A 14,634-nucleotide genomic window follows, 5' to 3' on the forward strand; every position below is an offset into this window, starting at 1 on the left:
GACAAAAACTTTGGATTTCACTTTACAGGGTCTTTTATAAGAATAAAAATGATATTGTTAATTGAAAAAAGTAAAGGGTATTTACTTTCTGAATGCCCTATATTTCACATTCATCTAGAAAACCTCCCATACAAAGTGTTAAGGAAGGGCATGACTTCAAAAAATTCTCAGAAGGTGACTGGACAAACGTTCTGCCCATCACATTCGTTACAGGCCAATCAGAGTGATAGATACAAATGAGGTAGCAAATGTGCAAAAGCCTGTTTGTAGAAGTGCCAAAACATCTCCTCTGCCAAGGGAAGCTTTTAGTGTGGTTCTTTGCTCTTTATCTTATAAAGACATATGGTCCAGTTCTGCTAAAACTGAAGCTACACTATCGCTTCATCCGAGCTAACTGCTACAAGGGAGGTAGCCATTGCTAACAGCCCACAGCACAACTTAAACTCCCCTTAAGCTAACCTCGCTCTCCTCAAATGGCACTGATTGGTCCATTTTCGGTTCAGCACGTACATTGTGGATAAGAGCTTTTCAAGATGGATTTGTCAGTGAGAGACATGGCTTCTGGTAAATCCATCTGCTTTGCAAAATTATAACCTCAGAGCAATTAACTGGTTAATGCTCACAGCTCTTATATCTCCAATGTTCGTACCATCATGCCAACTGTATTCCTGGTTGGGAAGTTATTCAGGGATCATATTTGCAAGGCACCACCTGATTTTCACACATTTTCTCAGAGCATTGGTGCAGACAGGGAAGAATCTCTAAGGGTAGCTCAAACCTCTGCAGGTGTTGCACCCCATAGCCTCCCACTTACAGGTGATAACGATGTGGGTGAGAAGATTTTTCACACAGACTACAAAATATCAGAGCTCATTATTTACACAGTCACAAGAACAGATTTCACTCCTCTCTGTTCATGTGTTCCCTGACAGCTATGTGTCAATAACTAGTTCAACAACTCTAAAGTGTTGAAGTGCTTACTTGGTTAGCCAGCTGAGGAAATTAACTTCAGTGTGGGTGTTACCTGGTGTGTATGTGAGGAACTTGTAGGCCATGTAAGCCAGTGGTAGGATGGGGATCATGCAGTTGTCACCATTGGTTTCGATGAAATCATGGCGAGTGATGGCGGTTGGATCGATGTGGTGCTCCCTGAAAGGACGGATGAACGCCTGCAGAGAAAAGAGAGAAAAAGAAAGAGAGATTAGATTTCATGGCTGTGAAATTCACAGATGAATTTCTAACCCCCCTCCCCCAAAAAAGTAGCTTTGTGTGACAGACCTACAATGAGAAGAGGGACCCTGGCTTAGAAAATGAGGGCCTCATTTACCATCCTCTAAAGATATTTCTTTAATTTGTACTTAGGAAAGTTCCCAAGAGAATCCTACAGCAGGTTCATGACGTTTTCTTAATTGGAATTGTTAGCACCTGTGTTCTTAAGTTGATGAATGCCTCGTGCTTGTAAGCTCGAAGCTTGCTCTTTATTGTCTTTTAAAGGAAAACGGAGTAGATATTTCAACAAACACAATACATAAGAAAAAAGGAGGAAAATAAAAAAAACAGTGGTCCTAATTCAACAATAAATATGTATGTTTTTCTGAAATTTGTTCTTAAGATGGTTCTAAGAAAGCTTTAGGTAGATTCATGAAGCTGTTCTTAAACTGTTGAGTTGCTGGCTCCTGTATTCTTAAATTGATGACCTGCTTTCAATATACACTGCACTGCAAATTATTATGCAAATGATATTTTTCTCTGATTTTCCTAAATAATCTATGCAAATGACAGTATAATTTTCAAGTCATCAGCCATTAGAGCATAATTCAAATTTTATTGATCAAACCTCCCAATGATAACTATTTCTTTTTTTTTTTTTTCAAAAATAAAAAAACTCAAAATGTGCTGTTCCAAATTATTATACACAACAGAGTTCAAAACGTTTAATAGGTAGTAAAATACTGAAAATGGTAATTTGTTGAATCTGCAGCATTAGGAGGTCATATTAACTGAAATCAAAAGCTATTTCAATCAAAAACATCTTAACAGGCCAAGTTACATGTTAACATAGGACCCCTTCTTTAATATCACCTTCACAATCCTTGCATCCATTGAACTTGTGAGTTTTTGGAGAGTTTCTGCAAGATAACCTATAAGATAAGATGTGTGTTGTTTGGCTTACCACCAATAAATCTTAATGTAGAATGCTAAACAGAGTCACAGTGTGTTGTAGAGGGTACATGTCTGCCTTTTAAGTGTTAATATTACACGTCAGGGCTTAAAACCAACTCTGAAATGTTTCACACTGAGATTTCAACACTCCAGGTTTTCCTTGTAGGGATGGAAATTGAGAACTGGTTCCGGTTGAGAACCGGTTTAAACTGGTTCAATCCATTGACATTATTTACATTCAAACTTAATAATTTCCTTATTGATGCCTTACTTCCTTGTGCATTAACAAAACGATCTCGCAAGAGGCAGTCAGCGTAAAGAAGAACAGAGGAATCATGGACTTAAACATGGCGGACAGTCACGAAAATAGACTAAAGCGGTTGAAAGTATGGCTTCATTTCTCCAAAAAATGACGCAAACCAGAGATCTAGGATCCAGAAACTAGTTTTAGATTTATTTTAAGGTCTTATCTTTTACAGAAAATGAGCAGTCATATTTTTGCAGTAGTAATTTAAGTAGGTTGAAGATCCAGAGAGCAGTTTGTTTTAACTGAGACATTTCCATCAAAAAAGAGAACTTCTTTATATTTTAGCAAGTTCTCCCGAATACTTGATGTCTAACATTTTTACTTATCAACACTGTTTCTTATAGCAGGAAACTGAAGTGTGCTTGTCACTGACATCTCACTAAAGATGGCATACATTTGAGAGAAATAGACCCAGTAGGATTTCATCGTTAACAGTAATAGTCTACTTGTTCCAAAAAGAAAAATTCACCAGAAGGAATCAATAAGGGAATCAATAAAGAAGTCAAGTGATGATCAGAATCAATAATGGCATTGGAATCAAAATAATCCTATCATTCCCCATATTTATTGCTGTGTTTCCCATTAAACTTCACATCAAATCAGAAGTTTCCCAAATTGCATGAAAAAAGGGGAAAATTTTCAGATTCGGTCCAGAAGGGATTCCATGTTGCACTAAGATGGTAGACGTTCTTGTTCATGATACCGTGGATTTTCACTCATTTGCCCACGCCGTATCCACAAATGGAACCCCAATACCATAATGGAATCTCCACCGTGTTTCACTGTGGGTGCAATGCATCTGGCATCAAAATGTTCTCCAGCTTTTCTGTGGACATAAACACGACTATGCTGACTGAAGAGTTCAAACTTGGACTTGTCAGTCCAGAGTACCTTCTTCCAGTTATCAACAGTCCAGTGTTTGTGGTCCCTGGCAAATCTGAGGCATTTCTGGATGTTTGCAGGCCTCAATAATGGCTTCTTAGCAGCTATTCTTCCCTTTAAGCCTTGTCCTGTCAGTCGTCTGCTTATGGTCATAAGACTTTCTCAGACCCTGATCTAGAAGCATTCATCTCTGCCTGAAGATCAGCAGTGGTCTTCCTTCTGTCTCTAGTACTTCAAATCTTGAGGCATCTGACATCTGCTTCAGTTAACTTTCCTTTCCTGCCTCTTCCTTGGCGCATTTTGTAAGTACCGGTCTCAACAATTGACTCCAAAGCATACTTGACCACACTGTGAGAACACTTTATGTCTTTCCCTCTTTGTCTCAGAGACCATCCAGCATCATGAAGTGCTTTAATGCAGACTCTTTCTTTTTCAGTGAGCTCTCCACTTTTTACCATTTTGAACAGGAAAGAGGAATTTCAAACTGAATTCACCTTTTTATACCCAAATTTGAGCCGGCTCACTGGGCTTCTCTGAGAAGTCAGAAATTCATCAAGCATAACATTCAACCACTAAAACTAATTTTTCTGTTCAGGAATGCAAGTAAATAACTATAATTTGACATATTCATCAAGAAATAATAATGTGCTTTACTATTTTTTCAGTTTTTTTGTAAATCAGTACATTTGAAAATTCCTGGATAACAATAATAATTATATTTTAGCATTAAAAATACCATTTGGGTTAAAGAGCTTCTACATATTGGTGTATTAACCATTGCAGAAACATAAAAAAATTATTTTGGTAATTACCAATGCTGTTAATTTAGGGCAGCTGTGGCATAAACCTTACTTTGGATGGTGGTCTAATAAATTTGTTAAGCACTGTACATGCAGTGTCTTAGGAGAGTAATGTTTCTTATTTTACAGGATGTGGCATAAAAGACAGAACTGTTGCATTGGTGATGTTCTTTTTTTTTAACAAGGAAGACTAAATATGTTATTGGGAATCCTTATGGAAATTAAAAATTCTACTAAAACTATATTGTCAAAGGTACTAGGGGGATGCTCATGTAGATCATTTAAAGGCAGAGATAACCACAAACTCTCCTAAATGTCAGTACTGTTGTTCTCTCATTCAAAATCACATCCAGTCACAGGCTAAATGGAACTGATGTGATTAACTCTTACAGCTACAAACGCAGGTAAAATACTCCATTGAGTTTGCATTCACTCTAAATGAGAAAACAAAACAGATGCTGGAAAGCATTGTTTACAGTTTTGACACAAATGCAGATCAAATGCTCGCACACACACATCAGGGCGCAGCGGTGCTGAGCATCATGCACAACCCCAAAGCTCATATCCAGCATCCTAATAAACCGCAGAACAGCAGTGGGCTTGCGCAAACACACTCATAAGCATAAATGACCCACCGACGCCCTGCAAAAAGTAAAAAATGTGAGCTTCAAACACACGCACACGCCCACAAAACCCACCTGCACTGTGCAGAGGCAGACACCTGTCTGAGAGAGCACGGGGGTCTCAAATGAAAGACTGAATATGAATCTCAAAAGCACAAAAGAGGACAAAAAGAAGCACAAAACCATGCACATAAAGGATAAAGGTAATTTATTTCTCTCTGAGGAAGAGGCAGAAAAAGAGGTTGCATCTGTATTTCCCATGTTGTGTATCTATGCATCCGTGTCTGTGTGGATCTTTGGAAGCATCAGCATGACGACTCATTATTGTAGTGTTAGCCGGTCCAACTAAATCGCACACGCCCGTCAGTGAACAGAGTTGGTAGGTGCCACAGCAAACAGAGAAATTATCTGTTGATATCTGCACAATTATTTACCCATCTCTGTTATCGTCTGCCTCTTCCCCATCTCTCCCCTCCCATCACCCCCCTCTTCTCCCAGCAGCCCTCAGCCAGATGAAAGCCCGGCTAAGCTGCGGAGGTCGTGCCGAGCGGGGCAGCATCAGCGCTCCCAGTTAACGGCGGGCCACCGGTCGCTGCGTGTTCTCTAATCCCACACCGTTTAACGGCCCACCTCACACGAAGTCCATTAATCACCAGCCCACATCGCCCATCACCCCGGCAACCGGCACAGTCCCACAGGCTGGACTGACACGCCCCTTCCACCCCCTTATGTTTTTGTCCTTCCAACCTTTTTCTGTATTTCCATCTTACTTTTTGGTTCTCTTTAAGGTTCTGAGCGAATATTTCTAACAATGCTTTCATTTTACCATCACCCCCCTCTTTTTCCTTCGGCCCAACTTCTCCGTCTTATCAGCCTCACAGGGGAGTATCCTTAAAAGAGCAAAGATTTAGTTAACGTAATAAAAAGACAGATGAAAAAAGGACAGAGAAAAGTACTAATGCCTGTTAGAGAAGGAGAAAAGAGATTAGAAGAGAGGAAGGATCTTCTCAAATATCCCTCAACTAAAAGCACATCTGGCAAATTTCATTGTGTATCGAGCATCATTGGGAACTAATGAGCGTGACTTTGTCCTCAAAGTGGTGTCATTAGGGGACTGCTAAATCCTTGTTGAGTCAATTAAAGCTCAACGACATGATGACGACAAAAAGCAGCACGGCCCAAAGCCCCGCTATGGAATAGTCTTACACACTTCAGGGAGAATGTGGTGCACTTTCAGATAGTGTTACACTTTCAGTGTTTTAGAATGAAAAGACTTTTATGGATTTACGTCAGAGACAATTACTGTTCACTCATTTATTATAGGAACTGTGAAATATGTGAGTTTCACTTAGAAATTTGAGGGATAGTAACAACATTTTTGCAATTAAGGGACAACTGATGGTGATAAAAGGTGTTTTTTTGCTATGTGGTCCTCTTAGTGTTCTCCATAGCTACTTTATTCAAGAGAACCTGGATGCAGCCGAGGACCTCCACTTCACACCAGAAGTCAGAAAATTGCCGCCTTATCTTATCTCCTAATAACTAATGTTAATATATATATATATATATATATATATAATTCTGATCGTTTGAGCTTTTTATCCCAAAAAACAATCCTTGTCCACCGTATTGAATGACGTAGAGACTTGCCTCTGGCAACATGGTGGCAACATCGGCATCTGGCCAGCCAGCCAGCTTTCGGTATGCAGCGGAGGTCCTCCAATGCATCCAGGTCCCTCTCACTTTTTTGTCATGCCCCCTACTAAAGGGGGAAAATGTCTGTACCCCTCTAGAACAATATACTGTTAAAAAAAAAAAAAACTTTGCTGAAATTTAAGGAAATACCATCAAGATTGCCAACAATCAATCCATCATGATGAGTGTGAATAATGAATTATGTCTACTTAAACTACTTACAAAAAGTATTAGTCAGAAGTCAAAAATAAAAACAGTACACATGCTCATTCATTCAACCTCCTGAAGGGTGAGGCTGGGGGACTTCTATGTCATGACCTTCCCTTTACCAACATGTTGTTTTGTATATTTAAAAAAGTACAATACATAAAGTTTGAAAAAAAGTTTAAAAGATGACTTGATATTTCTTACTTATTATTTGTGTTGTTTTTTTATTTTTTAACATTAGAAAGCAACACAACAGAGAGGAAGCAACATTAAAATCTCAGTCCTTTTCCTCAGTTTAATTCTTTAGGGCTTCCCAAAGTGTGGGCCCCAGAAGCACTGTAGCAGGGTGAGAGGTCATTTACAATATCTAATAACCCTAGAAATAAAAATGATCATGAAATACTTGATTGCATCGACGTTGCAGAAGTAACAAAACAGCTAGAAGTTTTAGCTAATGCCACCTTTTCATCATGTATTTTGTCTGATGTATTCCATTGGTGTCACAGTTTAACTGGTGTTGGATTAAGTGGTGACACTATCAAACATTTAACTACTCACTTACTGATTTTAAAAAATTCCCAGTGTCCTTGGAGACACTGATGATACCTTGGTAGAGTTTGCTGTGCCTCAATGATCATTTACAGAGATGAATATTAGAAAGAATATTTTGGTGACTTTGTGGATGTCTGATTAAAGAACAAAAAACAACAGTGGCTCCTGAATTCATCCTGAACTGTACTTTGCAATCCCACAAACACTTAACGATTAATGTTAATGTATCTAAAAGCAAAGCATTTGCATTGAAATTCCCTGTTTATAAAATAAAAATAAAAGGTAACTACTTCAGTCTTATTTTATGGTTGCACTGGGCCAAAGAAGATTTTCAGGTCTCAAATCAGGCCACAGTGTACTGAAGTTTGGAACAGGTTGCTTTAGGGCTCAAAAAGTTAATGTACATAAAGAAAAGTTAAAGACACAAGGCAAATAGCCAACCATAGTTTATGATTTTAGAGTGGAATCTAGAATTATGTCCCCAAGTCTGAAAATAATTTGGAAACCTCTGCCCACTGATCTGCAGTTAAGAAATGGATTTTGTTTTTGACTAACAACAGAGGAACTTACAAACAAATAAACTCCATCCCTTAATCTAATAGCTGTTTTATCAGTTTGGTTGGAAATTATTCACCTTCAAAACCTTGTTAATGTGCTAATTAATACAAAGGAGTCATTTTAGGGAAAATACACCACAAATGACTCATTATTTTAGTTGGTGTTTTTAAAAAGGCCTAACAATTTTATTCACACTTTCACAACAGAAGATTTAAAGAAGGGGCTTTAACTGTTGAGAAAAGCATTTCTCACCTTTTAACTTATAATCTGTGAAATGAACAATTAGATTATATCCTTCACATCCATTTGTAATTTACTCTTTTCCCTTTACTCTCTGGCCTTGTAAATTACTGGCTGTACTGATTCTGACCTCCAGTTTCAACAAAGCGACTGCGCACTCTGACGCGCAGTCGCCTTGGTCCAACTGAAGGCGAGCGACCTTGCACACTGGAAGTGTGCCTAGAAGACTGTTCAGCTCTGCCCAGCCTCAAGCAGCTTTAGACAAGAGAGCACAACATCACAGGAGAACTGTAGGTTCAAGGGGGAATGGTACAGTATGGTACGACAACAGAGGATTATTTTTGCCCTTTCAGATTTGATGTGTCATTTTGACATGATTCCATGATTTTATTGCTTAGGCCATGGGGGAGAACATTAGGAAGTCAAAAGCTTCATGTTTACTACAACGGATTTTTGGTTTTATGTAAAATTCCTGGGTTAACTTTTCCTTGTAAATGGAGCAGTAGTAGCTCTGTGACACACTGACCTCCAGATGACCTTTTGCTTGTTGCCACAGGATGAGACGTGATGATATATATATGGAGCCCATGCACTGAGTTGTATTCTGAAGTTGACCAGATACTTTGCATGTTTTTCTGGCTGTTTGGGTAGATCTGCTCAGCGTGGATTGACGTGGTTTGGCAGTGGCCAGTGCTGAAAATAGACCTGACGGATGTCTCCAACAAAGTAGAGTGGAGTGGAGCTTCTGGGACGCACTGAAGCCAGACCAGAGTGCGTGCAGTGGAACTGCTCCAATTGACTAGAGCAGGGGTTCTCAACTTTTTCAACCCGTGACCCCCAAAATAAAGCTGTGAGAGACCACGGACCCCCACTGTACCTCAAGGTGGCTAAACAACAGTGTGGCACATTAAAGAATCTTCATATGGAGACAAGGCCGCCCATTAGGGGGGATAAAGGGGAGAGCTTTCTGGGACCCAGCCAAACCGGGTCCAGCAACATCATGGTCTATTGTAAAGTTAAGCTGTGGTATTTTATATATCTAACCTGCAACACAACCCCTCTTATCAAAGACACAAATACATTTTTAAATTATTTGTGCAGTAAGTAGTCCTCCTAAAAAATGTAAATCCTTTTGTTTAAAACAGAATTAGAATACATTAAAAATAGCTAAAATGGGATAACAATGGCGAAAATGCTGGGAGAGGTGGTGAAATTGAAGATTTAAAAGTAGCAGAAGTAGGTTAGAAGTGCCAAAAGTTGGATATAAGTGGCAGAAAAATAACCAAAAATGGCAAAATGGGTTAAAGTGGCAAAAAGGGACATATTAAGTGGTCAAAGGAGATTAAAAAAGTGGCTGAAATGGCATTAAAGTAGCAAAAATAGGTGGAAATTTAGTGAAATGGGATGAAAAATAGAGGGTTACCTGTGGCAGAAATAGGCAGAAATGTGTAAAACTGGCAAAAATGGGCATATTAAATTGTGAAATGGCAAAACAGGCAGAAAAAAAGTGGTGGAAAGGGTTAAAAACTGTCAAAAAATGGGTTTCAAGTGGCAAAAATGTGATAAAGTTGGCAAAATTGGTGAGGAAAAATGATGAAAACAGGTTGAAATCTGGCAAAATTGGTGTAAAGTGGCAACAGTGTAAATTTTAAAATAGTTCTAGTTTTTTTAAGGCATCTCAGACCCCCCTCTCAGTGTCTCGTGTCCCCCAATGGGGTCCCGACCCCAACATTGAGAACCGCTGGACTACAGAGAGAGAGAGAGATCTGCTCCACAGTGTGCTTAGCTGGCAGATCACGACTCAGTCTTGTATGTGAATAATGGAGGTGAGTGTTGCAGCTGTTACTGTTCTGTGACACCATTAAACTATCTCATCCTTACAGTAAACAGAGTTGGATAGTGGGGAAAGTGGGTGTAACAAGTGAGAATGGAGCCACAGTCCAGACTTGAACCTGGACCCCCAGCATCAAGATATAGCCTCTATATATGGGGCGTGTAGCTACCTGCGCTCTTAGGTTTTCTGTCTGTGGTATAGTTCTGGAGAGTCTATGCAGAAAAGTTAGTATGGGTTAATGTCTCCACATTGTTTGTTCAATTCAGTGCGAGTAGCCTCTTTAGAAGGGTCTTAAACAACAGAGAGAATGGAACACAGACAAAAATGTCCACCCATTATAAAAAAATGTAAAACAAGAAAACAACAGAACAAACAAATAAAAAAAAAACACACTGCCTTCAAATGTTTCCTCTATAACTGCTACTGCTATTAGCCTTAGGTGTTCTCCATCGTGCCCGTCTTTGATATTCAAACTAACTCTAACTGGGAGCACAGTCCTGCTTTATTCTCAGCCTCAAAACTCACACAGCCTCAAAAACCCAACTGAGGTGTGTGCCAAGGGTTTTTTTTTGTGTTGTCTCCGCACACATGCACACACACATATACAAATTTTCTACCCGCTCATTGTTATCCCTCTGTTCTCCGCTAAGGTCCATTCTTCTCTTCCAGTTTAAGTCTTTATTAGAGGTCTCCAACAGTGTCCGACACACCATGCAAATCTGTGGCTGCCGCCGTGCCTTTGGTGCCTTTAACTACTGTGAACCCCATAAATGTCGCATCATAAATAAACATCACTCCACAAAGAAACTTTAGTGAACACAAAAAGTAACAAAGAGACAAAATAAATCATTGTTCAGTGTACTGATGGAATAATGCCTGTCCACAAATGGTTTTTATCTGAAAAAGCATGTCGCAACTAAATCATTCTGTTTGACAGAGTACATTAGGGTCACACTGACAGAGATGTGACTAAACAGCCTGACAATAAATCCTCTTTAGCACCAAGTCTGAGAAAAATGACGGCTACCACTTAAATTAATCACACCAAACAAGCATAACTGTGGTACAAATTATGTGTGACTTTATCACAGTAAAGGGACTTTAAAAAAGCTGTGATGACAACATCTCAACAACAAGCAGTCTCCTGTGTAAAGCTGTTAAATTATGACAGTCCATTTAGTCAAATGTACTAATTCACAGATTAATGAATACATTCACTGCTGAACTTCTTACAAAACACTTAAATCATCCTATGAAAAGGGGTGTCTGATTTTGATGCTTTAGAAAATTGCTTCCACATATGAAACCGATAGGGAACAACAGAAGAACAGGAAGTCTCTCCCATACTGGAAACGATAGGGGTGGTTTTTCAAACCTTCTTGGCCTGGTCCACCCCTAGGATATTTAAAAGAATATCCAGTGCAGCACATTCAGCCTAGGATATTGACATTTTTGAGGCATGTGTATCATGTCGAAACCAACAAAAAGCCTTCATCGCCAAATCAACAGGAAGTCTGCTATTTTTAATTTTCAGTTAAGAACAAACAGAAACAGTAGCGGTTTCAAGGAGTCCTTTTATGGTTCATTTCTTTAAGGACCAACTCAAAAGTTGGTTTTCTGCTTAAGGACAATATTAATTAAAGAAAAAGTTATTTAGCTCGTGTACAAAACACAGAGGGCGTGGCTGTGGCATCACCTCAAAGTTTGACATCTCACTGTGGCACTGAAAGGGGCTCAAAAATCATAGAAAAATCCTTCTATGTTGCCCAAATCCATCTTTAAATAGATTTTACATCCTTAAATTGATCCACAGATGCTGCCATGTGAAGCTCACAGGTCTGTGTCTGAGGATGTGGCTGTTGCAATGCATTATTTGCCATGAAACAGGAAGTAGTTAATTCAGGGACTCAAAACACTTCTACTGCTAGGAATTTTGGTAGACTCAGGGACAGTTGATAAATTAGAGATTTTATCTGCATTTCTATGGGTCTTGTCAGTGGGCATCCCTAATAGGCTCAGTGGCACCCTCTACAAAATTTATAAAAGTCTACCCCTGCGGCAAGTGCAACCTAGGATTATGATTTTTTTAGCCATGTGTTAAACACTAGAACCTACAAAAATGTCCCTGGCATGCATGCAACCATTAGATATCTGTCTGCAATTTGATGTTAAGGGCTAATATAACCCACCTGTCGTGAATCAGCTGGTTACTCTGGTATTGATGCTATGGTCTCACATTAAGTTTTGTGCAGAAAACATGACAGTTTATAGCGGCAATCATTTCTGTGTCTGATATGCATCATTGCTCTGTCTCCTTTATCCAAACCCCAACACATGCCAAACCCTGACATGCTCAGTTTAATGTGAGGTGCTGCTTGTAGTGCTGGTTTTGGTTTAAAACTGCAAAGGTTTTATACATTTTCCTTGAAAAGAATTATACATGTTTATAATCAAACTGGCTAACATGAGTGCAGGGTAACTATCATGACAACAGTTCTACTGGTGTCAAAGTCAAGTGTACTTTAAGACTTCTATTAATTAATTATAAATGAATATTTCATGATAATAAAAAGAAACACACACATGCACACCCACACACACACACACACACACAGAGTGAATTCTTATGTCATCAATCACAACAAAGTTCCCAAAAACCAATCAGTGAGCTGCACCTGATCACACTGATTTAATTGGCTGAAATGAGGACGACCTTTACTCTAATTGGCTGAGGGAAATGGGACAAAATGTGTGTGCATTAATGAGAGTAACTTGTTTTAATGTCTGGATTAAATGTATGTGCATCCATCTTCACGGACACACGGTATGAGCAAATGTGGTGACAGCTTGTGGAGGCTCAGGCTGAGGCCATTCACAGACTGAGTCGTGTGTGTGTGTTTCTATGTGTGTGTGGGCGTGTGTTGTGTATTGGCCTTGGACATTACTGTGTATAGGGAAATCCCTCTGTGAGACTCTGACATTTAGTTTCCAGGTCACTATGGCGGTCCTGAGGCTCAGGGGACTAAGGTGCTACCTTCATGCTACCATGGTAACAAGGCCCCTGGAGAGAGTCACACTGAGCTGGAGGCGACTTGTATGATACTTTATTGTCTGTGGGTCATAAAAAAGGTTAAGCTGTTGTTACAAATTACTCAAAGTCCTTTTAAAGCATTTGTTTTAACAAAACCTCACACATTTAACTATCTTATGTTGCTGGAAAAAGTAGAGCAGATATTAAACTCTTAAATGACGGGCATCTTTAGGATCAACTTTTAGTTTACCACAAATGTAAAAAAATTCAGTCATCAAATCCAACTGAAGCAGCCAAAGGAAGGTGCCCAAAACTTAGTAGTGATTTTCCTTAGTTAAAAATTAAATCCAAACATAAGCTGTGCTCAAACAAACAAGCTTCAACGTTTGACCTCATACTGTAAAATACTAGTGCTGTCAGGCGATTTAAAAATAATCAAATAAATTACAGGCTTTGTGATTAATGAATTGCAATTAATTGCATATATGAATAATATGAGCATGACTGCATAAAAGGTAGATTTACTGTGAAATCCTGTTTTTAATTGGTTATATATTTAAATTTATGTACATGCGGTCATTTGTAGACATGATTTCCCCTGGTCTTCACATTATCAACAGTGAATTCACAGTTAACTATTTCTGATCTGTAACTCTATTGGCAGCAGACATCCTCCTAATCCTCCACACAGACACTCACTGTCTATGAACCTCTGCTCTCAGTCTGATTGGCTCTCTGCCTCCTGTTTTTGTCTCTGTCTTTTCATTTGTATTTTGCTTTATTTTCAAACAAGTTTTCATCACAGGCGTGCACTGGGAGCTTCTAGTTAGTGACGTCATTAAAGTTAGTAACGAAAGAACATATTTTTGAGTGACCCTGGAACTTTTCAAGGGGTTCACAGCAGCGACACAGGAGTAAACTTTAAAACAGGGAAATCTGGATAGCTAAAAGGATTGCAGCTATATGCACCATAATGAAAGAGGGTAACCTGCTTAGCTTTGAGATGATCAAAGAAAAATATTTGTTAGAGAAACATGTCAACATATCTAAGATTGAGGAGCACACAAGGCAGGAGAGTCAAACATTTGGTTAACAATGCAATTCATTACCTACCCCCTTTTAAGTCCCATCTTCTCTGCTATGAGCAATTGTGCATATATGTACCCCCCTCCCCCCTTTATTTAAATTTAATTTAATTTTTATGTGTTTGTCTGTTTGCTCTTCTTTCCATTTAAGGGTTTACTTATAGTGTTATGGTATGTTCTGCCTACACTTAATGTGTTCCCATTTATTTTGGCTTCTGACTACATAATGAATGTACTATTTCATATTTACGTGATTGTTGTGGCTGTGCATCCAAGAAACTCAATAAAAATACTGAAAAAAAAACAACAAAAAAACAATGCATTTCATTATTTTAAAGCGTGTTTATTCTAAAGTTACTTATGCCTTTCGGTTCAACGACCATTTGGTGTTAATAAAAATCTACCATAGGATAGCAAGAGGGGGAGAGAGAAATAGCTCTGATTTAATACTTGGTATAATTTGGTGTTAAATTGCACCATTTTTACTGCCTGTTGCAGTTAGTGCAGGCCTCTGTGGATTAGTTGCTATTTGTGATGAAGCTGATTTGCATATAAGGGGGAGCAACAGGCACAGATTTTTTGAAAACTCCTCTTCCTACTCCTCATTTACATAATGAGAGCAGTTGTGTGCATTTTGTGTGCAGTTAGCGTGAATTT

At 38.9% G+C, this 14,634-nt stretch overlaps 1 protein-coding gene across 1 annotated transcript in view; it reads right to left on the reverse strand.

Annotated features, from left to right (window-relative positions):
* si:ch211-212o1.2 (uncharacterized protein LOC492735 homolog) overlaps window positions 1–14,634 on the reverse strand; it is an 82,931-nt gene that overhangs the window by 26,873 nt on the left and 41,424 nt on the right. The window contains exon 4 of the mRNA XM_041795363.1: window positions 1,025–1,169. Within this exon, the coding sequence (XP_041651297.1) occupies window positions 1,025–1,169 (145 nt within the window). The remainder of the gene's footprint in view (window positions 1–1,024; window positions 1,170–14,634) is intronic.

Source organism: Cheilinus undulatus, linkage group 9 (genome assembly GCF_018320785.1).
Source record: "Cheilinus undulatus linkage group 9, ASM1832078v1, whole genome shotgun sequence".
NCBI lineage: Eukaryota > Metazoa > Chordata > Actinopteri > Labriformes > Labridae > Cheilinus > Cheilinus undulatus.